Source organism: Rhinatrema bivittatum, chromosome 3, assembly GCF_901001135.1.
Source record: "Rhinatrema bivittatum chromosome 3, aRhiBiv1.1, whole genome shotgun sequence".
NCBI lineage: Eukaryota > Metazoa > Chordata > Amphibia > Gymnophiona > Rhinatrematidae > Rhinatrema > Rhinatrema bivittatum.
In genome coordinates, this window is record NC_042617.1 from 536988936 (window position 1) to 537016471 (window position 27536).

The 27536-nt window shown below is 48.5% G+C and overlaps 1 protein-coding gene across 1 annotated transcript in view; it reads right to left on the minus strand.

Annotated features, from left to right (window-relative positions):
* IFT172 (intraflagellar transport 172) overlaps positions 1–27536 on the minus strand; it is a 649332-nt gene that overhangs the window by 208706 nt on the left and 413090 nt on the right. The window contains exon 32 of the mRNA XM_029596359.1: positions 14485–14549. Coding sequence (XP_029452219.1) covers positions 14485–14549 — 65 coding nt within the window. The remainder of the gene's footprint in view (positions 1–14484; positions 14550–27536) is intronic.

Consider the following 27536-nt stretch of genomic DNA (forward strand, 5'->3'; position numbering starts at 1 on the left):
GATGAGACGATGACACACCTTGAACCTGACCACGCAACGACGCCAGAGCCGCCACCTGCACCCGCAGGGAACTACACGATAGTCCCTTAGCCAAACCATCCTGGAAAAAGCGAAAGACCTCGGGCACTGAAGCGCGAGTGGGCATCACATCCTGATCAAGACACCATGTCTCAAATACCTTCCAGACGCGCACATAAGATAAGGACGTAGAAGCCTTGCGGGATCTTAAAAGGGTGGTTACGACCGCATCCGAATAGCCCCAGGACTTCAGCCTTCTCCTCTCAAAAGCCATGCCGCTAGATAGAAGCATTCGACCTGGTCGAAACAAACGGGTCCTTGATGGAGAAGATCTGGTACATACAGAAACCGGATGGGGTCCTCCAGCGCCAGGTTTTGGAGATCCGGAAACCAAGGACGGTGCGGCCATTCGGGTGCGACGAGTATCATGGACGTCGGATGCAACTCTATGCGCCGTAGCGTCCGACCGATGAGAGGCCACTGTGGGAATACATAAAGGAGCACATCCGTCGGCCAGGGCAACACCAGTGCATCCACGCCTTCTGCTCTTGTTTCCTGGCGCCGAGCGAAGAAGCGCGGAGCTTTGGCATTCTTGAATGTCACCATCAGGTGCAGAACCAGTGTCCCCCACCAGGCACAGATGAGTTGAAATGCGACGTCTGCGAGTTCCCCACTCTCCGGGATCCAGACGATTGCGACTGAGAAAGTCTGCCTGGACGTTCTCTACCCCGGCAATATGCGATGCCGCAATGCTGCTTAGGTGTCGTTCTGCCCATGGCATCAGCTACCGGGCTTCGCATGCAACTGACGATTGATGTAGGCCACCGTGGTCGCAATGTCTAACAGTATTCTGACCGACTTGCCTCGGACCAGCGGAAGAAATGCCTGAAGGGCCAGACATACTGCCCTGGTCTCCAACCGATTGATGGACCAAGCCGCTTCCTGCGGAGACCAGATGCCCTGTACTGACTTTCGGAGACACACTGCCCCCCACCCATACAGGCTGGCATCCGTGGTGATCACTGTGCAGGAGGGAACTGCCAATGGGACTCCACGGCTCAAGTTGACTGGGCATAGTCACCAATCCATGCTGGACCGAGCCGACTGTGTTAGAGGTAAAGGTAGATGAAATTGTTCCGACACCGGATTCCAGCGGGAAAGCAATGCTGACTGTAAGGGTCGCATATGAGCGAAAGCCCAGGGAACCAATTCCAGTGTGGAAGTCATTGACCCCACCATTTGGAGATAGTCCCAGACTATTGGCATGGGCTTGGTTAACAACCGCCGAGCTGTAACTTGAGCATGCGGTCCTGTGTGAGGGACACCATTCCCCTCCGAGTGTCGAACAAAGCTCCCAAAAACTCCAGAGACTGAGAAGGCACCAGGTGACTTTTGGCTGTATTGATCACCCAGCCGAGCTTTTATTTATTTATTTTATTTATAACTTTTATATACCGAGGTTCAATTAACAGAATTAATTATCACTTCGGTTTACATTACAACCAGCAAACGACAACAATGACATAGTCTTGTCTTACATTGAACAAGGTGGAGAAACCTGGATAAACATAACTTGGGATAAAACAGTGAAAGTGTTATGAATTACATTGAACAGAGTGGAGATAAAACTTGTAAAAACAACATATGGGAGAAGTTGAAGTGAAAGCACGGTTTTTTTTTGCAATAAGTCGATCACCCGGTGAACTGCTTCCTGACAAAGATGTTCCGACTTTGCCCAAATCAGCCAATCGTCCAGGTAGGAACCTTTCCCTGCGAAGGTGCGCTGCTACCACCACCATAATCACAAACGCGGAATCAGCCATATCTTCCTGGAACAACATTACCAAAAAAGTGGCCAATTCTACATGCCCAACTATTACCAAAGCCTCTCAAGCAAACAAAGACAATAGGAAACCTTGGTATACACCAAAACTAAAATCCATCAAACAGGAACTCAGAAAAAAAGAACAACTTTGGCGTAAAAACCCAACATCTGCGAACCTCACGGCTTTCAAGTCTACGATGCACTTATACAGAATATCCATCCTCCAAACAAAAAGAGACTTTTACTCACAAAAAATACACCACTTCATCTTCGACCCCAGAGCGCTTTTTTCTTTGGTTTCATCCCTCACTAAACCACCACTGACAGCTATACCAGATGAGAAAGCGGCGAGCAAAGCAGAAGAACTTGCAACCTACTTCAAAAACAAGATCCCAAACCTACTAACTCAGTCTAACAATAACAAAAACACTACGACAGTAACACCACTAGTCGCATCTCCTTCACAAAAGGCAAGCCTTGGGGAATTCGAACAGACATCATCTTTAGAGATCGAAAACATCATAAAAAAGCTCAAACCTTCCTCACATCCTCAGGATACCATCCCAACCAACCTCCTCATCACTTGCGCTAAAACCATCTCCAAACCCATTGCACAAATCATTAATTGCTCCCTCGCTCAAGGGTTAGTCCCTGACCCTCTCAAAATGGCAATCATAAAACCACTCCTAAAAAAACCTAATCTGTCCCCAGATAACCCGGCCAATTTTCGCCCAATAGCTAATCTACCCTTCATCGCAAAAATCTTGGAACGAGTGGCAAATAAACAACTAACAGAATACCTAAACAATAACAACATCCTCTCCCCATCGCAGTTCGGCTTCCGCAAATCTCGAAGCACGGAAACCCTCCTAATCTCATTAACGGACTCCATCTTACTGAATCTTGAAAAAAGACAGCCTTGTCTTCTCATCCTCCTAGACCTAACTGCAGCATTTGACACTGTAAATCATAACACTTTAATAGATCGTCTGTCAGACATTGGTATAAGAGATGTGGCCCTCAACTGGTTCAAATCATTCCTACAGAACAGACATTATAAAGTCAAGGTCAACAAGGAGGAATCTCAACCAGTCACCTGCAACTTGGGAGTCCCACAAGGATCTTCACTCTCACCAACCTTATTCAATATATACCTGCTCCCACTCTGCCAGCTCCTCCTCAACCTAAATCTTATCTACTACTTATACGTAGACGATGTTCAGATACTGATTCCAATTACCGAATCTCTCCAAAAAACTCTGGACTTCTGGAACACATGCCAACAAGCCATCAACAACTTGCTCACAAGCCTCAATCTGATCCTCAATCAAAACAAAACAGAATACCTACTCATCTCCCAAGACGAAACCTACACACACCCAATTACCAACCTGTCTTCTCAATTAATATTGTCACCACAAGTCAGAAATCTAGGAGTTATACTAGATAATCAAATGAACTACAGATCTCTCATCAAGAACATCGTAAAGGATGGATTCTTCAAATTACAAGTCTTAAAAAGACTGAGACCTCTCCTCCATTTTCAAGATTTCAGATTAGTTCTGCAGGCAATCATTCTTACTAAAATAGATTACTGCAATTCACTACTACTGGGCCTCCCTGCAAACGCCATAAAACCTCTTCAGATGTTGCAAAATGCTTCAGCAAGGATCCTAACCAAGACTAACAAAAGAGAACACATCTCACCCATTTTAAAAAGCCTACACTGGCTTCCCGTCAAATTCAGAATACTCTTCAAAGTGCTCTCATCAATCCACAAGGCACTACATAACATTGCCCCACTCGAGCTCAAAATACCTCTCCAACTCCACACCTCCACTAGACCAGTGAGACAAGCCTACAGAAACAACCTTCAGATTCCACCGATGAAGACAGCATTAAGCAAAAGAGCCTTCTCTACAGCCGGTCCCAAACTCTGGAACGCTCTCCCGTCAGACCTCAGATCAGTGCAATGCCCTACTACATTTAAAAAAAGACTAAAGACCTGGTTATTCAACCAAGCTTTCTCATAATCATCAATCTGCGGAACTTTACCTGCCAAGGATCCCTTCTTTGGTAACCAGTAGAGAACTATATTAATCATCTCTAGTTCTCTCTAGTACCCCCAAAGAACTATCAGGTCATCTATGAATCCTTGGCAGTCTAAAAATCAAATACCCAGCCTTATACCTATCACCTATTTCCTTAGCCAACATTTGGCTCCGTAGCATTTACGTTATGTTATTAACCCCATATATCTGTATCCAAGTTCCTGCTACCTGTTCATTGTAAGACATTAACTTGTCAATGTTTCTGTTTAGAATGTAAACCGAATTGATCAGTAACTCTGTTATTGGAAAGTCGGTATATAAAAGTGCTAAATAAAATAAATAAATAAATAATCTTGGTGAACGTCCGAGAGGCGGTGGCCAGGCCGAACGGCAACGCCTGAAACGGAAATGTTGACCCATCACGGCGAACCTGAGGTATCGTTGGTGCTCTGCGCGGATTCCGATATGAAGATACGGTTCTGTGAGATCCAGGGACGCGAGAAACTTCCCTTGTCTCACCGAGGCGAAGACCGACTGCAGAGTCTCCATACGAAAACGAGGGACTCTCAGACACTTGTTGACGCTTTTGAGGTCGAGAATCGGATGAAAAGTTCCTTCCTTCTTTGGAACCACGAAATAAATGGAATACCGGCCTCGGCGGAGCTCGTGCGGCGGAACCAGTACTATCGTGCCAAGATCCTGCAGACGATGTATCATCACCCGTACCGCCCGGCGTTTCTCGGAAAACCCGCATGGCGACACCAGGAAACACTGGCAGGGCCACTGAGCAAAATCTAACGCGTAAACTTGACCTATCACCTCTAGGACCCACTGATCCGAGGTGATCCTGGTCCACTCCACGTAAAACCGTGCTAATCTGCGGCCGATCACTGGTACCGAGGAGTGGACCGGCTGCCCATCATTGGGAAGGCTTACCAATCTGCGCACTCGTACCGGCCCCTGGCCTTCCAAAACGGCGCCCGCGAAAGGACTGGGAGTACGACTGCTGCCGGGTGGCACTGTGCCAAAAGGAGGAGGCCGACCCCCGCGAAAACGGAACCGCGACGATTGAGCCCCTCTAGACCGAGGTCTGTCCTCCGGCAAGCGATGTACCTTGTTCTCGCCTAGCGATTCAATCAAATCCTCCAGTTCCTTATCAAACAACAACTTGCCCTTAAGCGGCAGAGAGCCCAACCGAGCTTTAGAGGACACATCCGCCGCCCAATGGCGCAGCCACAACAAACGCCGCGCCGACACTGCCGAAACCATGGATCGTGCTAATGTGCGAAGTAAGTCATAAAAAGCATCGGCACTATAGGCAATCACCGCCTCTAAGCAGGCCGCCTGTAGTGCCTCTTCCTGCGAAAGAGATTCATTGGCTAACAACTGTTGAACCCACCGAAGCCCTGCACGCAATGAGAAATTGCTGCAGATAGCTGCGCGAATTCCGAGCGCGGAGACCTCGAATATCTTCTTAAGCTGTATCTCCAGCTTGCGATCTTGTAAATCTTTGAGAGCCATCCCTCCGGTCACCGGGATGGTGGTCTTCTTCGTGACTGCCGCCACCGCCGAATCTATCCTAGGGATCTTTAACAGTTCGAGCGTGTCCTCAGGCAGAGGGTAGAGGGTAGAGCTTATTCATGGCTTTAGCCACCTTAAGCCCCAAATCTGGGGTATCCCATTCCTTGAAAAGTAAATCCGACGTTGAAAAATGCAAGGGAAAGGCAGAAGGTGGACCTCGGAGCCCCAAAACTACTGGATCCGTGCTCCCTAATCTGGACTCCGTTTGCGGCAATTCTATGCCTAACTCCCCCAGAATTGCCGGTATCAAGGGCCCCAACTCATCCCGGCGGAACAACCGTACTACTTTGGGGTCATCCCCATCTGTCGCACGGGAACCGCTCTGACCACCTGTTACCTAATCCCCATCCCCCTCAATACCCCTCGGGGGCTGGGACGGCGGATCCTGGTCCATTTGTTGCTCATCTGGGTCATCGGAGTCCGAGGTGGTATCAGGATCCCCCCGAGGGGCCCCAGACTGAAAGGGGGATCTGACACCTGAATGGGCCTGGCCCGCTTCCCAGACTCTGACGCCGGGCCTGGATCCTGAGACCCCCGTGACCTCTTCCTGGCTAGGCAACGCGCCTTAAAGGCTTGGTGCATCACTAACACAAACTCTGAGGAAAAAGAATCCGATGAGCTGTTCCTCAGATCCCCCTCAGGGACCTCTGAATCGCTAGCACAGGGTGGCCGTGCAGAAGTGTCCCCCTCAGGGACTCTGCGCTGAGGAGATAAGCATGGTGGGGAGTCCTTCCCTCCCTGGTCCGACGGAGGTGCCAGAATCGCGGGCCCTAAAGGAAACAAAATGGCGGACGTTCCCGCCGCGGCACACCAGAGCCCAAAATGGCGCCTGTTCCCGCGCTCCGCGGGGACAGGCCTACTCCAGCACCAGACATGCTCCCCAGAGCCGCGGCACGCACCGGCTCTCTACCTCGCGCTTCCTCTGGGAGTGAAGATGCCCCCTCGCCTCCCGAGACGCAGCTAGAACAGAGGCTGTCTCGGGAGAGGCGCCGGGTCACGCCGCAAGCACGGCAAACCAGATGTCGTGGCATACCCTCCCACCTCTGTAAAGGGAAACAAAAAAGAAAAACCGAAAGAGAGAGGGAGAGAAGGCAAGGGCAACGCGACTGATTCCCAGCGCCCCCAACACGGTCGGAGCGCCAAGGTAAACAAAAGAAAACTGCGGTGTAAGCGAGAAAAAAATAAGAAGAAATGTAGAGATTATTTACCTGATAATCTCGTTTTCCTTAGTGTATGCAGATGGACTCAAAACAAGTGGGTATAGCGTGCTCGTGCTAGCAGTTGGAGACGGATCTGACATCAGCATGGGTACATATACCCCGACAGGAAGTGAAGCAATTCAGTAATCTTCCTTGCAAAGCTGTCATAGCTATATGAGTACTGACCGATCGATTAATGAAACAGGATTACCCTGACCGGTTGATAGTAGCTGGAGACCGCCAGGATTCTCAACCGGAAGGCGTCGACACCCGGCAGGGTGGATGCCCTATGTAATAAAACATGGCTTACCTTGAGCCTGTGAAATCCCGTGAATATGCATCTGGGCGGGATGCTGAGTCCATCTGCATACACTAAGGAAAACAAGATTATCAGGTAAGTAATCTCTACATTTCCTAGCGTGTAGCAGATGGACTCAAAACAAGTGGGATGTACAAAAGCTACTCCTGGACTGGGCGGGAGGCTGCCCGAGGTCCGTGTAGGATTGCCCTCGCAAAAGCTGTGTCCTACCTGGCCTGGACATCCAGACGGTAAAATCTGGAGAAGGTATGGAGGGAGGACCACGTTGCCGCTTTACATATCTCAGCAGGCGACAGCATCCTCGTTTCTGCCCAAGAGGTCGCTTGCGCTCTGGTAGAGTGGGCCTTGACCTGTAGAGGCGGAGGTTTACCCGCGTCTACGTAGGCTGCCTTGATAACTTCTTTGACCCAGCGGGCGATAGTTGCCCTTGAGGCCGCTTCCCCTTGCTTCTTCCCGCTGTGTAGAACGAACAGATGGGTCCGTCTTTCGTATTGCTTCGGACACTTCCAGGTATCTGGGCAGTAGCCTGCCTATGTCGAGATGGCGTAGAACTCGACCTTCTTCTGACTTCTTCAAACTGTCTGTGGTAGGTAAAGAGATGGTTTGGTTGAGGTGGAAGTGCGATACTACTTTGGGTAAGAAGGAAGGAACTGTGCGAAGATGGATGGCTTCTGGCGTGATTCGGAGAAACGGATCACGGCAAGACAATGCTTGTAGCTCGGAGACACGGCGTGCGGAGCAAACAGCCAGCAGGAACACCATCTTCAAGGTTAACAAACGGAGGGACAGGCCTCAAAGTGGACGGAAGGCATGTCCCGCTAGAAAGTCCAAAACTAGGTTGAGGTTCCACAGAGGTATGGGCCACTTCAGTGGCGGACGAATGTGTTTGACTCCTTTCAGGAAACGTGAAACGTCTGGGTGTGTGGCGATGCTATTGCCGTCACTCCGTGGACCGTAGCAGGAAAGTGCTGCCACTTGGACCTTGATGGAACTGAGGGACAGACCCTTCTGAAGACCATCTTGCAGGAAGTCCAAAATGATAGGAATCTTAGCGGCATGAGGATTGGTGCTATGAGCTTCGCACCAAGCTTCAAATACTCTCCAGATCCTTATATAAGGTAGCGATGTGGAGAACTTGCGTGCTCTGAGGAGCGTATCTATTACCGGTCCCGAATATCCTCGTGTCTTCAGTCTAGCCCTCTCAATGGCCAGACCGTAAGAGAGAATTGAGCCGGCTCCTCGTGAAATATGGGACCTTGGCGCAGCAGGTCCCTGTGCGGCGGCAGGGGTAGTGGAGTCCCTGCCAGCAATCTTCTCATGTCTGCGTACCAGGGTCTTCTTGGCCAGTCCGGGGCCACTAGAAGAACTAGGCCTCTGTGCCGCTGAATCCTGTGTATAATGGCACCCAGCAGGGGCCATGGCGGAAAAGCGTACAGCAGAATCCCCTGGGGCCATGGTTGCACCAGTGCATCGATCCCCTGAGACCGAGGATCCCGCCTGCGGCTGAAATATCTGGATACTTGAGCGTTGGACATGTCCGCTAGTAGATCCATGCCCGTGGTCCCCCACTGATTCACAATCATCTGGAACGCCATGGGTGACAGTTGCCAATCCCCGGGATGTAGACTTTCTCTGCTGAGGAAGTCCGCCGCGGCTTTGTCCTTTCCGGCGATGTGGACGGCGGAGATGTCCTGGAGATTCGCTTCTGCCTAAGTCATCAGGGGAGCTATTTCCAGTGATATTTGTTGGCTTTTGGTTCCACCCTGTCGGTTGATGTATGCCACCGTGGTGGCGTTGTCTGACATCACTCTGACTGCTCTGTGTCGTAGTCTGTGGGCAAGTCGCAGGCACGCTAGCCTGACTGCCTGTGCCTCTAGTCGGTTGATGTTCCATCCCGACTCTTCTCTGCTCCATCGCCCTTGGGCGGTGAGTCCTTCGCAATGTGCGCCCCAGCTGCTCAGGCTGGCGTCTGTTGTAAGCAGGGTCCAGGTCGGAGAGGACATCCTGGACCCCTGGCTCCTGTGGCATTGCTGCAGCCACCATCGCAGCTGATTCCATACCCTGGCTGGTAGAGGTAGGTGTACGGTGTAAGTTTGTGATCGCGGGCTCCACCGGGATAGGAGTGCGCGTTGTAACGGCCTCATATGCGCCCGTACCCATGGTATCACCTCCAGAGTGGATGCCATCAGGCCGAGCACTTGTAGGTAATCCCAAGCTGTGGGCCGGACGGCGCGCAGCAGGGCCTGCAGACGATTCTTGAGCTTTTCTTTTCTTTTGGGAGTCAAGCTGACTCTGTCTGCCTGAGTGTCGAATAGGACTCCTAGGTATTCCTTCGACTGAGACGGCTGTAGGGAACTCTTGTTTAAGTTTACTACCCAGCCTAGGTCCTCTAGAAGAGCAATCACTCGGCTGGTTGCCCGATGGCTCTCTTCTGGCGATTTTGCCCTGATCAACCAATCGTCTAGGTAAGGATAGACGAGAATTCCCTCCTTCCTGAGGGCCGCCGCCACTACTACTATGACCTTGGTAAAGATCCGCGGCGCTGTGGCTAACCCGAAGGGTAACGCCCGAAACTGAAAGTGTTGGTTCAAGACTTTGAAGCGTAGGTAGCGCTGATGATCCCGATGGATTGGGATATGGAGGTAGGCTTCTGAAAGATCTAGGGAGGTGAGAAACTCCCCTGGCTGTACTGAATTTTTGACAGATCTCAGGGTTTCCATGCGAAAGCTGGGGACCCGTAGGTAGCGGTTGACTGACTTGAGGTCCAGGACGGGCCTGAAAGTGCCCTCCTTCTTGGGCACTATGAAATAAATGGAATAATGCCCAGAATTTATCTCCCCTGCAGGCACTGGAATAATGGCCTTGAGGGAGAGAAGCCTCTGTAGGGTAACATCTAGCGCCGCTCTCTTGAGGGGTGAACAAGGAGACTCCACAAACTTGTCTGGCGGGAGCCGAAGAAAGTCCAGGTAGTACCCTTTTCGGATGATAGTGAGGACCCACTGGTCCGAGGTAATCGCGGCCCACCTGTGGTAAAAGAGGGTCAGCCTGCCCCCTATGGCTGCTACCCTCGGATGGGCCGGCTGATTGTCATTGTGGGGTACGGCCGGGGCCGGAACCCGAGCCGGCTCCCCTCTTATTGTGCTTGGGCCGAAAGGACTGGTTTCTGGCTTGCGACCGAGGTGCCTGGTAGCGAGTCCCGTAAGGGTTGAAGCGCTGAGAGGTTCTACCTCTGGGTGGTCTAGCAGACGGGCACTGCCTCCTCCGTGGTCTGTCTTCTGGTAGATGAGGTAAAGGAGAGGCGCCCCATTTATTGGCCAGCTTCTCCAGGTCGCTGCCGAACAGGAGAGATCCCTCGAAGGGCATTCTCGTGAGATGAGTCTTGGAAGAGGAGTCGGCCGACCAGTTACGTAGCCAGAGCTGCCTCCTGGCTGCCACTGAGGATGACACTCCCTTGGCTGTTGTACGGACGAGGTCGAAGGCTGCGTCAGTAAGGAAAGAGAGGGCTGATTCCATCCCTTCTCCCGGGGCATTGTTCCGAGCCTGAGATAAGCAGGAACGCGTCACCACCGTGCAGCAAGTCGCAATTCGTAGGGACATGGCAGCCACCTCAAAGGCCTGCTTTAGGATGGCGTCCAAACGCCGGTCATGTGTATCCTTGAGTGCCGTCCCTCCTTCCACAGGGATGGTGGTGCACTTCACAATTGTGCTGACTATGGCGTCTACCTGAGGGCACGCCAACATGTCCTTAGTTGCCGGGGCTAAGGGGTACATGCCAGCCAAGGCCCGACCCCCCATGAATGGAGCCTCCGGTGCAGCCCATTCCAGGTCGATTAGCTGCTGTGCCACTCGTAGGAGGGGAAAGTGGTGAGAAGTTTGGCGCAGGCCCTCTAACAGGGGGTTCCCTCTAGGTTCCCCTGGGGTGTCATGGCCCGGAAGGGCCAGTTCCGACAGGCATTGCGAGATCAAGTCTGGAAGATCCGTTCTGGTAAAGAAGCGCCGCATTGTCCGATAAGGTTCTACCCCCGAGGGAAGCTCTCCCTCCTCGGGGGGGGGCTCATCTTCTTCTGCCGGGTAGTCTGAATCCCCAGAGTTGGGGCTATCAGGTGGCGAGTGGCCGCGCCGAGGCTGCGAGGGTCCAGGGGCCGGGTCACTCTGGACGTACGGACCCGGTCGGGGAGCTGACTGCATCATAACAAAGGTATGAATCCCTTTGAATAACTCCACCCAGGAGATCGAAGCCATATCTGGCCGCATGGGAACCAGGCCCCCCTGGTTCACTGGCTGCTCCCCGCTGCCTGCTGGTTCCGGGGTATCTGAGGAACCGGAAAGAACGCTGGGCTGTGACCGGCCCTGGCCCGGTACTCCCAGGGCCTCTTCACATTGGGCACATAGGGAGTCTGCATCCTCATTCTGTGTGGCCCTGAGGTTGCATGCAGAGCAGAGATTAATGCCTATTTCTGGAGGTGCTGGCACTGCCGAAGCCTGGTCCCTTTTACTCTCCATGCCGCCAGTGAACTCAAGAAGAGTCTGCGTTGTGCGCAAAAGCAGGCGTGCTTAACAATATGCGCCTATAGCAGTGCACCTATAACGTGCGCCTATAACGGGCGCCTATAATCGTTCGCCTATAATCGCGCCTAGAACGTGCGCGTAGCAACGGTCGTGCGCGTAGCAACGGACGTGCGCTTAGCAACGGACGTGCGCGTAGCAAAAAGGCGCTTCAGGTAGAAGATAATGGCGAGCAGGCAGACGAAATGGCGGCCTACTGAACTGGCCGCCCCAGAGGCACTCTCTGCTGCTCCTCGGATACCAAGTAAATATATATATACGCCTTACCTTGTCTTCGGCGCTTCCCGGCTGCAACCCGGGCGGTCTCCGGCTGCGGGGGGAGTGGGTGAGTACCTTCACCGCCACGTTCGAGGAGGTGCACCCGCTGCCTCTAGGCCATGCCCGAACTCGTCTCGCTCAGGGGCCAAGTCCACGCTGGGACAGAGGCTGCCTCTAGGCCGTGCCCGAGCCCGTCTCGCTCGGGAGCAGGTCCCTGCCGCGAGTCAGCCACCGGACCGAGGCACTTACCTCCGAGGGACCACGAAAATCAACCGGGGGAGGGACCAACTGATATCACCGCAGGAGTGCGGGGCTCGTCGTTACTAGATATCGAATTTAGTTAGAAATTTGGAAGAACGCTCAGCGAGCGTGAAGGAGCTCCAAACTGCTTTGGAGACGGAAATTACTGAATTGCTTCACTTCATGTGGGGGTATATGTACCCGTGCTGACGTCACATCCGTCTCCAACTGCTAGCACGAGCACACTATACCCACTTGTTTTGAGTCCATCTGCTACACGCTAGGAAATAAAACACTTTTTTTTTTAATACTGTTACCGTTCGCCGCTGGCTCCGGGACCACCTGGGGGGAGTGAGCCGGGCTCCCCGGTGTCACCCCCAGGACAAAGATAGACGCTGGCAAGGGCACCCAGCCCACACTTCAGCGGCCTCTAACAGCAGGGGGGATGTCCCCGTAGGACCTCACCACTCCCTGGGAGGCGAGTGACTGGACCTGCAGGCAAGCAACTGCGGTCTCAGTCTCCTAACTAGCCGAACTACCTAAAACTATCCTCCTATGCCCTTTTTGTTGTTTTTTTTTCAACTAACTAGGCCTCAGCTCAGTCTTAGGTTTTGCACCCTCTCCTCCTGCTAGGAGACAGAAGAAGACTGCCAGACTGTAGGTGGCACCAGCCTAGATAAGGCGGAGTTTTGTTTGTAAACTTCTGTCTCCATCTGCTAGAGGGGGGGCAAACCCCAGGAGTCTGGACTGATCCGGGTACGTACAGGGAACAGAACTTACTGCAGTGAACCTGCAAGTAAAACTGAATTAGAGGTACTCAGTAATAAGGAAGCAGCTGTTTTGCCCCTTGAAACACTTTGGCAAACTAGAAAAATCTTACCCTGTTCCTGCTGTCATATCTCATGGAGATTTCTGTGAGACCTTTGGGTTGTGTCATTCACTTTAAGGTGCTTTGCTGGATTTGCCCTGTAATATGGTATTGAGGCAGTTCCTGACTTCTGCAGGAGTGTGCCCTGGACTGGTTTTAAGGGAGAGAACACTGGCTTAATTACCTTTCACCTGGGTTATTTAGATTGGCATTGAATAAATTTCTGAGGGCAAAGCTGGACTTAGAGATAACACTTCTAAGTACTGTTCATCGTCCATGACAGTGATTTGCACTTTAAAACTGTAACTATTAAACTGAAACCAAAGAAACAAAAGAAAGAAATAACTGTACCATATTAAACTTTTTTTTTTGTTTTTATTTATGCTGCTAAATAAACTAATTGACCACCTCATAAAAAGTGTCCTGAAACTGTTCCTTAATGCTAATGAATTCATATCATAAGGTTTTTTGTTAAATCTAGTAATCTACTGTAAGGTTATCAACACCAGATACTCCTACATAGCAAACTGATTGTCATGGGTTTGCCTACCGTGTCCTGATCTAGCCTACTATCACACCTCCCCAACAGCAGAGGCCTCCAGTAAGCTTTGTTCTGAGCTACCTGACTCAGCCTGTGATGAAGCCTCCTCTCCACCAGGGAGATGTCTGAAACCATCCCATTTAAGTTACAAATGGAGGAGGATGCCAGACACAAAATGCTGGAAGTGTTGCAATTTGTCAATGCCCCTAAGGAGGTTATGGCAGTTCCAATTCATGAGTTGCTCCTTGATCTGCTACAGTGTAACTAGGAACACCCAGGACAGTGCCAACAGTAAATAGAAAAACTGATGCCACCTACTTAGTCCAGTCAGCTCTGGGGTTTCAAGAAAGCCAACTCCCCCACCAATCTGTTGTTGTTGAGTCTGCTCAGAAAAGGTTCAAAAGATCTCGACCTCATACTTCTGCTCCTCCAGCTAAAGATCAAAAATCCTTGGACACCTTTGGACGAAAAGTCTCATGGCTCCATGCTGATGGCTCGGATAGCAGCTTATCAGCTTTATATGACTCAATATTCCAGGAATCTTTGGAAAAAAGTCCAGGAATTCTCTGAAACCCTTCCAGATGAGTATCAAGAATGCCTTAACTCTATTCTTCTTAGAGGACTCGATGCTGGAAAGCATGAAGTAAGGGCAGCATATGATGTTTTTGACACTGCGTCAAGAGTAGCGGCAGCAGGTATAAGCACCAGGCGTTGTGCATGGCTCAAATCATCTGACCTACGCCAGGATATCCAAATGTTTTAAATAAAATATTTTTTATAAAATTTTTAAATAAAATCCAAATTTTTAAAAATAAAATAAATAAATATTCTGGAGATGTTTGAGGAGATAACAGCAATACTGGTGGAGGCAATTGAGGAAACATAGTGGGAGAGCTTGGGAATAGTAAAGGAAAAGGAATGACCTACTACAGGAGAGGAAAAATAAGCCTGAGAGATTAAAGAAAGCACCTGGAGGAATAAGCATAGTTAGTGAAAAAGCTAATAAACCAACACTTACATTAGGACAGCTTCTTTGGGTTTGCCAGCCTTAATGAATTCTGTTTCAGCCTCTGGAAACTTACCCTATTAGAAATAAGAGCACACAGATCTTCTCTTTAATTCATGCAATGCATATTTAACAAGGGAACTAAGGACTCTAGCAAATATACAATTTAATTTAAAATGCTTATAAATTGCTTTTCCAGGGTAAGCCTGTTCAAAATACTGTACAAAGAATATCAAAATACATCACTCAATGAGCAAGAAGAACACTTTGGGCTGAAAACAGAGAACAATAAGTTACTCACCTGTTCTCTGTAGACAGCAGGATAAATAAGCCACAATGGCACTGAGACAGAGAAAGCTCTTTCACAGCTCAGAAAAACCATGGAGGAGAAGGCAAGCCTGGCATATCAGTAAAGTACTTTTTCATAAAATCCATCCACTTTTTTCCTACAAGGGAATGTTGATCTCTTTTTGTTGGAGCAATCACTGGGAAAGAACTATTTAATTCTGGGATCAGAACTGACATAGATATGGAATATTTTGTTTTGCAGATGAAGCATCCATCAGATTCTCTTTTGTCTAATTAGTGCAGAAGAATGCATCTTAGCACTGAGAAGATTTGGGCAGCCACAAGAGTCTGGTGTGCCTGTAGAATATCTGCAAAGAGAGATTCAGTTGATTTTCATCCTTTTCTGAGCCAGTGGTTTCTGGCAGCAGTATCCCTTGGCTCTGAAGAATGTAACTTATCCCTGTCTTTACTGGAGGAGGAATAGTGCCTGCACCAAATCATGGCACTGAACATAAGAAGACTGTGCTGGTGGTTTCCTCCTCTTCCCTAAGGTAGAAGTCTAAGGTAATGCCATAAAGTCCTGAAAGGTATACCTGCTTGATTTTCTGGCCCTGGGGGCAATGCAAGCACAGGCAGCACAATTAGGAACATCAAGAGAAGGGGTCCAGATATCTGACACACTGGTCATGTGTTAGAACATATTCCAGGATGTGTGCATGAAGGATATTTTTCAGGAGCAGCAAGGACATCTCTCGAAGCCCAGTTTCTCCAACATCTTCAAAAGAACTTAAGCTAGGTTGAATTCAGTTTTGAAATAACATTTTTAACCCAGCTAATCTACTTTGAAACGTGTGAAGAAAAATTGAAAAGAAGAAGAAAATAAGTAAATAAAATGGTAAAATAAATTTGATGAGGGGCTAGGCAACAAAATGTATGTATATTTGCACAAGCAGAAGAAAAAAGACCAAGGAGACTCATGTGGCAGGCTCGCAGAAAGGTTTATTCATTATTAGAAAAAAACCCTTTGCAGTTTTTCTGAGCTTTGAGAGCTTTTTCTATCTCTGCACTTTTGGATGAGGTTATCCCACTTGTGTGGCTGACTTTATTCTGCTTGTCCATGGAGAAAGCAAAAGGTGCTTATCTTTCACAAATCTTCTCCAATGACAGCAGGTAGACAGTCCATGCAATTCAAGTGATATGACTGATGGATATATTTCCAGAAACTGTGTGAAGCCTTAGAGTGCTATCTCTGAGCATTGTGGAACATCCTGCATGAACAAAAATCATACAGGGCCATTTCAGTTTATTCAAATAGCTCTTGGAATCCAACTGTAAGGGGAGGAGGATAGGTTTGTATGGATTGTCATCCTACTGTCCTTGGAGAACATCTGTTATGGGTAAGCTTGGTTTTCTCTGAGGACAAGCATGATGACAGTCCCCATAATTGGGAATCCCTGATTATAGGTAGCCTCCTAACGAAAAAAGGGAGAGAAAAACACTAATCTATATAAATAAAAATGTTAAATAGTTTGTACGTCGTCGCTAATATCGCCAACCGCTTAACCGAATGCGTTCAAATTTGCACACAACATTCACTTCCCATATGGGAAGGATCTTATACACTTACATTACATATAGGTCACACCTGTGACAGGTAATACAAGTTTAAAAATTGCTTACACAAAACAGCGACATCTGGTGGCCGTCAGAGCAAGCGCAACCTCTTACACCTTTCACACACACTCACACACCACACCCCACCCAGGGCTGTTGTCTTTCATTCACACTCCCTCATAACACACAGAAATCCACACTCATCACACCACACACCCCCACCCACACGCCTGTCAATGTCACTTACTTCACCCACCCTCCCAAAACACACCAAAACACGAATTCCTGGCTGCTACATTGGGAAGCCACACATTTAACACACCCTCCGATTTTAATTTAAAGTACCCTCTTCCACTCACTGCACTCCGATCACACACTACACCTGAAACAAGTCCGTGCTTCTCCGCCGGCACCACAGGAACGGTCCGGGACACATCGCATTCATTAGGGCCGTCGGATGCCAGCAACCAAAATGGCGCCGGCGGACCTTGCCCTTACTATGCTATACGGAGACAACAATGACGTCTGTACACCATTTATTTATTTATTTATTTATTTAACACTTTTTTTATACCGACCTTCATAGTAATAACCATATCGGATCGGTTTACATTTAACAAGGGTATAACTGAAGCGCCAACTAAAGTAATTAAACAATAGAGGTGAATAAGGCAAAGTTACATTCAACAAGGAGTAAAGAACTTGGAAGCTTAGATAGCTGGAAAGAAGGTAAAGGCAGGTAATAATTATGAATACAATATAGAATACGGGTTAAAGCTTAAAGTGCTTTAACCTGGAAGTGCCAGAGTCCATCGTTCATGAAGATAAAAGACTATGTCACCATGTGACATAGTCTTTTATCTTCATGACATATGTCACATGGTGACATATGTCACCATGTGACATAGTAAGGGCAAGAGCCCATCGGCGCCATATCCTCAGCGGACATTTGCCCTTACTAGGTCAGGAATCCTGACGCACCACTTTCACCGGTGAAGTTTTGCGACATGGCAGCCGGCGGAACAAACCCTAGCACACACCCTTGCCACCGGCTGGCAGTTTACACAGGTAGCCGGGGAGGAGCACGGTGGGGGACCGTTCTTATTTTCCGCCGTGCGTTTTTCACAGGGGGGGGGCCACTCATTCTCCTCATCTCCCAAGAGGGGGGCTGTAGCGTGGGTTGCTCTATTTCGCCGGGTTGGGGGGGGGCCAAGAAGGCGTGCTTGCATATTTAAACTATTCTTTGCTGGTGCTGTTCATTTGGGGTAAAAAAAAAAAACAACACACAAACTGTAACCTTTACTGCTCTGTTCTGTTTTTTCAACTTAACCAGGCTCAGCTACTGCACCAATTGCTTTCAAATTTGGACACAACCTTGCTTTCACTTTCGGCAAGGTTCTTCTCTATCTAGATTACATAGATGTCACACGGTTACAGAAAAAAACATGTTTTTACATGTGTGTGGGGAAAACAGCGACATCTGTTGGACAGACATGCAACACACGCTATCTACCTTGGGAAATGAAGCTGCTGTACTGCGCATGCGCGGGTGGGAGTGCACGTCGCGCACAGCAGGACCAACTTGGCGCTGGGAGGAGCAGCAGCGGCGGACCGGCGTCAATATCGGGCGTGGTGGTGTCGGCCGGCCGAAAATCGACACCTGGGAGGAGCTACGGCGGCGATCTGGTACGGCTCACGTGCACGACTGGGAGGGATCCTCGCTGACCTCGCGCCTTCGGGAGCGGGCCACGCAGAACCGCACAAGAGGGAGAGGGACGGGGGGGGGGGGCAGCTGGGAGGGCATTGCGAGCTTGAGGGGATCAGAATCAGGGAAGGAGATTGAGAGAGGGTGCGGTGTCACTGACAAAAGGGTAGGGAGTAGGCGGGGAGAGGTGACAGTGAGGGGAGGGTGAATGAAGTGGGCAGTGAGTGTCAGTGGAGAGACACAGAGGGGAGAGGTGAGTGTGAGGGGTGAGAGTTGGAGTGGGGACAGGGGAGTGAAAGGGGGGTTAGTGACCGAAGGGGGAGGGGTGAGTGTGAGGGGAGAGAGCTGGAGTGGGGACAGGGGAGAAAAGGGGGGGTGAGTGACCAAGGAGGAAGACGATGTGTGACTGAGGTATATGAGCAAGGGGAAGGGGGAGGGGGGGGAAAAGAACCTGACTCTGCCACTGCAACGAGTGGCCGGGCACAGCTAGTAGTCAAATAATATTCTATTTGTTGGGATATCCCTTTTTAAATTTTTTTTTTCTAATAGGAGACCTCCTCTAACACAAAACTAATAGGCCCTGGGAAATATGGAGTTTGGTTCTAACTCTCAGAGAGAACTTGGAGTACAGACTGTTCAAACCTACAGTCACATCAGGACTCGGTGTTCTTAGATGAATTAACACCACCAACATAGCTCTAACATTATGAACCTTGACATAGCCCTCTACATCAGCAGTTCTCAACCCAGTCCTCAGGACATACCTATCTAGTAGGTTTTTAGGATATTAACATGCATAAGATAGATTTCGTGCACTGCTTCCATTGTATGCAAATCTCTCATATTCATTGCAGATATCCTGAAATCCTGACTTCTATAAAGATAAGCTTATCTGAGCATAACAAAAGAAGATACAGTCTGCTATCCAAATAGACAGTGTATTTGGTTACAGTGATGCCTGGTCCATTTGGGTAAAGAAACAATAAGCTGACTGAACTTTCTATGGACTTTTGTACTCGTCAGGTAGAAGGATATGGCAGTCTTACAGTTCAGACTGAACAAGGTTTGTTCATGCTTGTCGCCTTGGAAAGAATGCTGGAAAGATAGTTGATTAGTTAATGCCCTATTTTAGATTTGGTCTTTTAACCTCAGTCTTGGAATGTGGGTTTCTCTACAGCTGACTGGCAGTGTGATCCAGTTTATTGATCAGAGTATGTTCTTAGCTTTACTTTTAGAAACACAGAAACATGACAGCAGAAAAAGACCATATGGCCATCTAGTCTGCCTATCCATCCTATTTATGTAGTCCTTAAAATTCCCATCACTCCCTCAGAGATCCCCTGTATTTATCCCTATGCTTTCTTGAATTCAGATACTGTTTTTGTCTCTACCATCTCTAATTTATAGAAGGGGATGCCTTCTCTCTCCTTTATTGAATTAAGTTTAAGGATAAAAATTAAACTGGAGTTTGTTTGTTTTTTTAATTTAAGATAAAATTGGGAACCTGAGTTTGGATCTCACAACCTCCCTATGTGAACAGATCCATGAATGGGATGCCTTATCTTAATTGTTTGAGGAATTAGTTCCTGTAAAAACTTAGTTGGTTACTTTTCCTAAATCCTCTCTTAGTTTATCCAGGAATTACATGTTTTAAAACAAGAGAACAGACATTCAGAATATCAGTGGCGAAAAACAAGATTGGAATTAGATAAGCTGAAGTAACACTTATAAAGCTGATGTTCTGACTGATAAAAATGAGGTTCCAGAAGAGGGGTGAGTCGGTCTGCTACCAGGCAGCCTTTCACTATAGTGAAACATCTGATCCAATCAGTGAATCACCACCTCCTCTTCACTGGCCCCTTGTCCATCGAAATTGATGAAGCTAACAGGAACTATTCTTATTGATCCCTTGACTACCATTATCAAAACTTCACTCAAACAGCTATGGTTGGTACGGTAGATGATTTGAGATTGGACTGGATGAAGGAAAGTCCCTTTTGTTGACCATGATGAGCCTATCAGCTCCTGTCAACACTATGGACCATGAGATTCTGTTAACCGGGCTTTCAGTCCTCAGCATCTCAGGGTCAGTGACTCAGTGGTTCAGATTTTTTTTTGACACATAGTTCTCAGATCTTTCTATGTCAGGGAAAGATATTTTCTTTCCACCCCTTGAGCTGTGAGATTACCTGGGGAGCAATTTTATCTCTCATGCTTTCTAATGCTGTTTTCTAAAGGATACCACATACTATTACGGATAGTTATGCACTACTATGTATAGTTAACTTTTTTACAACTAACATTTCTCTACAGCCAATGATATCCCAACCTTTTGTTAAATAAGCTGCTAGCTTTAACCATTCTGTATTCATTACTACCTCTCCTTATCTGTTTTCGTTCCAGTTATGCTGCTATACCAGTTGTCTCATCAATTGTATTTCGTTGTTCTACTCTTAGGCTCCTAGCTTTGATCTTTAAAAAGAAAGCTGAACTATCCAAACAATATGCACGTCAGATAAATCAACTCAATCCTTACTAACCACAAGCATCTCTGTTTTGGTGGCATTCAAGGCCATTTACTCAACTTCAAGGCATCTAGCTAAACTTCGGTATATAAAAGTGTATAAATAAATAAATACATTTGGGCCCTATGTTAGATATTAGAATAGACCACTTGGGGTTTTTTTTTCCCTTCATTGCTATTCTGATGATCTTCAGATATATTGCCCCATTGATGGTAATCTGGCTAAAGCAGTTGGCCATATTAATTACTGCCTTCAGGCCTTGTCAGTCTGGATGAAGTTGGCAAAAGAATTAATGACCAGAGCTGTCCATGGGCGATGCCATCTTAAAGTTTTATCAACCAACCAGAACTTTACGTTCCATCTCCTCAAGTTGCACGACTGCATGTTATTCGTGAGTGTTCTTTTTCAGTTGCTGGTCCTGCCCTTTGGAATTCTTTCCCAATGGAGCTTCATTAGTGTGACTTGGTAAAGAATTTCAGAAAATGTCTTTAAACTTTTTTGTTTAAATTAGCTTATTTTTAAGTATATTTTGATTTTACTTACCTGTTTTTAGTGTTTATTATCTTTATTATGTATATTTTACTTTACTTTTATGACATTTAAATATTTTATGTACACTGGGGCAGATTTTCAAAGGGTTACGTGCGCTGGGCCTATTTCAAAAGGCCCGGCGGCGTGTGTAAAGCCCCGGGACGCGGTAAGTCCCGGGGCTTGAAAAAATGGGCAGTCTGGAGGTGGGGCGGAGGCATGGCCAGAAGCCTCTGCAAGGCCGCTGGGCCGGGAGATCGCATGCCGACAGTCAGCTGGCAGGCGGAACTTGTCAGATAAAGGTATGGGTTTTTTTTTATTCGGGCTGGGAGCGGGGAAGGTAGGGGAAGGGAGGGGGAGGTGTTGGAGGGAACGGGGAAAGCCAGCTGGTCTCCCCAAGGGCTCAGCGCACACAAGGTGCACTAGTGTGCACCCCCTTGCGTGCGCCGACTCCTGATTTTATAACATGTGAGCGGCTGTGCATGCATGTTATAAAATCAGGTGTACATTTGTGCGCACCGGGTTGCACGCACAAATGTACACCGCGCGCGTATGTTTTAAAATCTGCCCCAGTATGTTTTTTTAAAGAATTTTATGTCTGTAGGCTTAAACATCTCCTACACCTATTTTAGTGTTAGGTGATCCATAAATATTAAAAAATGTAAATGTAAGAAAGCAAATAGAATGCTAGCAATTATTAGGAAAGGAACACAGAATAAAACAGAGAATATCAGAAAGTCTCTGTATCACTCCATGGTACAACCTCATCTTGAATATAGCAGAGTTGCTAACCTGTAACAGGTGTTCTCTCAGGACAGCAGGATGTAGTCCTCACATATGGGTGACGTCACTGGATGGAGCCCTATCACGGAAAACCTTCTGTCAAAGTTTCTAGAAAGCTTTGATTGGCACACTGAGTGCACTGAGCATGCCCAGCATGCCATTATCCCTGTGTCCACAGGGGTCTCCCTTCAGTCTCGTTTGTAGCAAAAAGCGCGAGCGAAAAATAAAATTAAAAAAACTAGCAGACCTAACTCTGCGGGGTGGCGGATGGGTTTTGTGAGGACTACATCCTGCTGTCTTGGGAGAACACCTGTTACAGGTAAGCAACTCTCTTTCTCCCAGGACAAGCAGAATGGTAGTCCTCACTTATGGGTGATTAGCAAGCTACAGGCTGACTCATATTACAACAGGCCAATAGCAGACAACTCGTGCGGAGGCACAATAATTGGGGTGCTATTGGCAATAATGAGGCAGCCTGACATCACAGCAGATGGTTGTGGAAGGAGTTGGGAATTATCGTGGAAGAAAGCTTTTCAAGACAGGTTGGCCAAAGGCAGAGTCTTGACAGACTTTCATTGATAAGTAGTAGGGGCTGCGAACGTGTGAAGATAGCTACAAGTCGCATCCTAGGAATAATCGGCAATTGGTACTGAACGATATTGTGGTACCGATGTTGTCATGGCCATTATAGAATGTGCCTGCACTCACCCCTAGAGAGGAAGGCCTGGTGCATCATAGCAGAATTCGATACAGTCTGCTAGTCAGTTGGAGAGAGTCTGTTTGCCCACTTGAACTCGCAGCTTGTCTTTTGTCAAAGAAGGAAAGAGTTAGGTGTAATTCCTATGGAGTATAGTGCGGTCTAGATAGATTGCAAGTGCACTCTTACAGTCCAAGGAGTGGATAACCCTCTCGCCCTGGTGAGAGAGAGGCATTGGGAAAAAGTGGGCAGAGTATATTCTGAGTAAGGTGAGAGGCTGCGACTACCTTAAGAAGAATATGAGGGTGAGTACGTAGGACCACTCCGCCCCCTTCTCAGCTACACTAGGGCCGCGCGTGCGGCTGAAGACAGCATTTAAAGGGGCCACGACAGGAAGTGTCGTGGCTCCCTTCTGAAGCATTTCCTCCTGGGTTTGGTATTTAAAGGCAAGGTCTGCTCCTCAGACCTTGCCTTAGTATTGAGGTCTTGCTTGGTTCCTGAGTTCCTGGTTTCCTGGTTCTTCGCCCCGCTTCCGCTCTGCCCTCCTTGCTGGATTGATTCTTCTGGACCCCGACCACTGGACTGGCTTTGGACTCCGACCTCTGGATTGGCTTTGGACCGCTCTCTGGACATCGACCCTTGGACTGGCTTTGGACTGCTCTCTGGACGACAACGACCCTTGGACTGGCTTTGGACTGCGCTCTGGACTCCGACCCCTGGACTGGCTGCGGACTGCTCTTTGGACTCTGACTCCTGGACCGGCTTCTGGATTTTCTGCAACTTCTCTACAGAGACTACTTACGACCTGCTGGAGGCGCCAGCTGTCTGAAACCCACGACCTGCAGGAGGCGCCTGCATCCAGACCATCTTCTATCTTCAGGGAGTCGCCTAAGTCCCAGCGGCCGTGTCCCTACGGGCTCCTCCTGGGGGGATCACGTGCTTCCAGGGTGAAGTCCGATCTACATCTGCAACAGGCCTCGCCATCTGACGGTAGAGACAGACGAGGATTTCTCGCCTTGACGGCAGTGCAGACTCTACCTCAGAACAAGGGTCCACGCTCCAGGTCCTAACAGAATACTAAGGCCATGGATCCGGCAGAGGCCTCAGCTCGGCAGGCTATTCCCGGATTAGCCCAGGTGGTCATGGAGCAACAACGCATCTTGGAATCCATGGCCGCATCATTAGAAAGACTTAACACCCGGATGGACTCTATGACGGCAGCTCAAGTGTTCCGCCACCCATACCTCAGATAGTACAGAGTAATACCCGGACTGTGATTCCTCTACCTACTCCTCCACGCTACACTGGAGACGCTCGATCATGTCAAGGATTTCTCGACCAGTGCAGTATGCACTTCCATCTGCAAGCTTCCCTGTTTCCAGACGATCTCACCAAGACCACATATATCCTGTCATTATTGGAGGGTAAGGCTCTTGCATGGGCTTCTCCGTACTGGCGACAGTCAGATCCAGTCCTACGAGATCTGTCTAAATTCTTAGAACTATTTCAAGCTGTGTTCGACGATCCAGGGAGACAAGTAGTTGCGGGCTCCAAACTTCTACAACTTTGACAAGGAGGGAGACCGTTGACCAATTATACCATCAAATTCAGGACCCTGGCATCCGAACTCCATTGGGAGGAGAATTGTCTCTGATCCATATTTCTTGAGAGCCTGTCACCCAGAATAAAGGACGAGATGGCAGCCCGAGAGTTACCTCAATCCTTGGACTCTATCGTAGAGTTAGTGACCCGATTCGATTGGCGGCTACAAGAGAGAGCACGGGAAGGATCTAGTGCGAGGAAGCACATAAAAGGTGCCGCTTCTCCTCGCCCGGTCCCGGTATCCCAAACCGCTCCTAAGCCTAAAGGAGCTACTGAAGAACCCATGCAGTTGGGTCGGGGCCCCCTGTCTCCAGAGGAAAGACTAAGACGCCGTAAAGCAGGACTTTGCCTTTACTGCTGAGAAGCGGGTCATCTTATTGCCCGTTGTCCAATACGTCCGGGAAACTCCAAAGCCTAGGCTCCATCGGGGGAGTAACCCTAGGCATCACCTCTCTGGCTCCCCCACTCACACTGCATGTTTCCTTGGGGTTTGAAGAACATCGATTCTCCGCACTAGCCTTAGTAGACTCGAGAGCTGGTGGAAATTTTATTCTACAAGATGTGGTAAAGCAATTACACATTCCTACGTGCCTATGTCCGAAGCCGTTGATTATCTCTTCCATCCATGGAGATCCCCTGCTGGGGAGGATAACTCATCACATCGTGCCGATGGAATGCCACATTTCTCCGAACCACTCCGAAAGCATCTCTTTCTATGTCATTCAGAGAGCTATTCACCCCATAGTCCTGATCATTCCATGGTTACAGCAGCACAATCCACAGTTCGATTGGACATCTTTAAAACTGATCAGCTGGGGACCAAATTGTCAGAGGACTTGTACCTCCAGATCCAATTCATCGTGTAGCTTCATCTGCACTTCTCGATTGGAGGGTCTGCAGTCACAGTATCAGCAATTTTCAGACTTTTTCTCCAAAAAGGCTGCGGACATTTTGCCTCCACATCGCGAGTATGATTGTAGCATCAATCTGATTCCTGGCACCACCCCGCCTCGGGGAAGGGTTTATCCATTGTCTGCCCTGGAGACCCGAGCCATGTTGGAATATATTCGGGACAATCTACAGAAAGGGTTCATCAGACGCTCTAAATCTCCAGCTGGGGCTGGTTTCTTTTTTGTTGGGAAAAATGATGGGACTCTACGTCCATGCATAGACTTCCGTGGGCTTAACGCCATTACTATCAAGGACCGGTATCCGTTACCACTCATAGCGGAACTCTTTGACCGTTTACAAGGAGCCCAGATTTTCTCAAAATTAGACCTTCGAGGAGCGTATAATCTCGTCAGGATTCGAGAGGGGGATGAGTGGATGACGGCATTCAACACCAGGGATGGACATTATGAATATTTAGTCATGCCCTTCGGGTTAACCAACGCTCCAGCAGTATTTCAACATTTCATTAATGAGATATTCAGGGATCTGCTATATGTATGTGTTGTCGTTTATCTAGATGACATTTTGTTTTTCTCTCAGAATTTACAGGTGCATCGACAACATGTTATCCTAGTATTACAACGTTTAAGAGAAAATCACCTCTATGCCAAGCTCGAAAAATGCATCTTCGAACAAGAATCCTTACCATTCTTGGGGTATATAATCTCGAAACAAGGCTTTCAGATGGACGCGTCCAAATTAAAATGTATACAAGAATGGCCTCAACCCAACGGACTACGGGCGTTGCAACGCTTCCTTGGTTTTGCGAACTACTACCGCAGCTTTATTCTAAATTTCTCCAAATTAGCAGCACCTCTCACGGCTCTTACGCGCAAAGGCGCTAATATTCAAGCTTGGCCTCCAGAGGCAGAGGAGGCATTTCGGGCGCTCAAGAATTCGTTCCTCAAGAAACCATGCTTGCGGCACCCGGATCCTAGACGACCGTTTGTAGTGGAAGTAGATGCTTCCGCAGAAGGAGAGGGGCCGTTTTAAGTCAGAACGACACTACGGGAACATCTCATCCCTGCTCTTATTACTCCAGGAAATTCTCGTCAGCCGAACGGAATTACTCTATCAGTGATAAAGAACTTCTCGCCATCAAACTTGCCTTTGAAGAGTGGCGACAGTGGCTGGAGGGAGCTCAACACCGTATCACAGTTTACACGGACCATAAAAATCTGGTATACCTTCAACAGGCCCAAAGTCTGAACCCTCGTCAAGCTCGATGGGCATTGTTCTTCACACATTTTAATTTTGAACTCCGGTACCGGCCTGCTAACAAGAATATTAAGGCAGATGCCTTGTCCCGATCCTTCTCGGCAGAAGATATGGAGGAACCCATCCAACACATTATTGGCCCGCCTGCATCAGCTTGGCTGCGACCTTCACAGTACCACCTGGAAAAACAGTGGTTCCCAAGAGACTACGAAACAAAGTGTTGGCCTGGGGATATGACTCGCTGCTGGCAGGATACCCTGGACGAGCTTGGACTCAGGCACTGCTACAGCAGCACTATTGGTGGCCGGGTATGTGCAAGGACATACAAGCTTATGTGGCCTCCTGTCCAACTTGTGCACAACATAAGATTCCTACAGGGAAAACACAAGGACTGTTGCAACCATTACCAGCCCCTTCGAAACCTTGGACACACATCTCCACAGATTTCATTGTGGAATTGCCACTCTCGGAGGGCAACACAGTTATATGGGTAGTAGTGGATCGGTTTTCTAAAATGGCCCACTTCATTCCCCTACCCTCCCTCCCGTCTGCTCCTTGTTTGGCCCAGCTGTTTATGCGCCATATCTTCAGATTTCATGGTCTTCCGCTACACATTGTTTCTGATCGGGGTCCTCAGTTTACAGCTCATTACTGGCGTAATCTCTGTAAAAAATTTCGCATTGCTCTGGACTTTACCACCGCTTTTCACCCGCAAGCTAATGGACAGGCTGAACGCACAAACCGTGGATTGAAACAGTTTTTACGATTACATGTCAATTCTTGTCAAGATGATTGGGCGACCCTTCTGTCTTGGGTGGAATTTTCCCACAATTCTCACGCCTGTGTTTCTACGGGGGCATCTCCTTTTCAGATAGTCTTTGGCAGACAACCCAGACCCCCATTGCCGTTGCCGTTAATGGTCCCATCTCCGGCAGCTCAGCTCACGGCAGCTCAATTAAAACAGCTATGGGTCCGCACCCAACGGATGCTTCATAAAGCGGCCCTCTCTGCAAAGACCTTTGCTGATAAGCGGCGTCAGCCTGGACCCCAATTCAGTCCGGGGGAGAAAGTGTGGTTGAGTACCCGGCACATCCGCCTGCGAGTTCTCTCCATGCGATTGGCTCCTCGTTACATTGGGCCCTTTCCGGTGCTT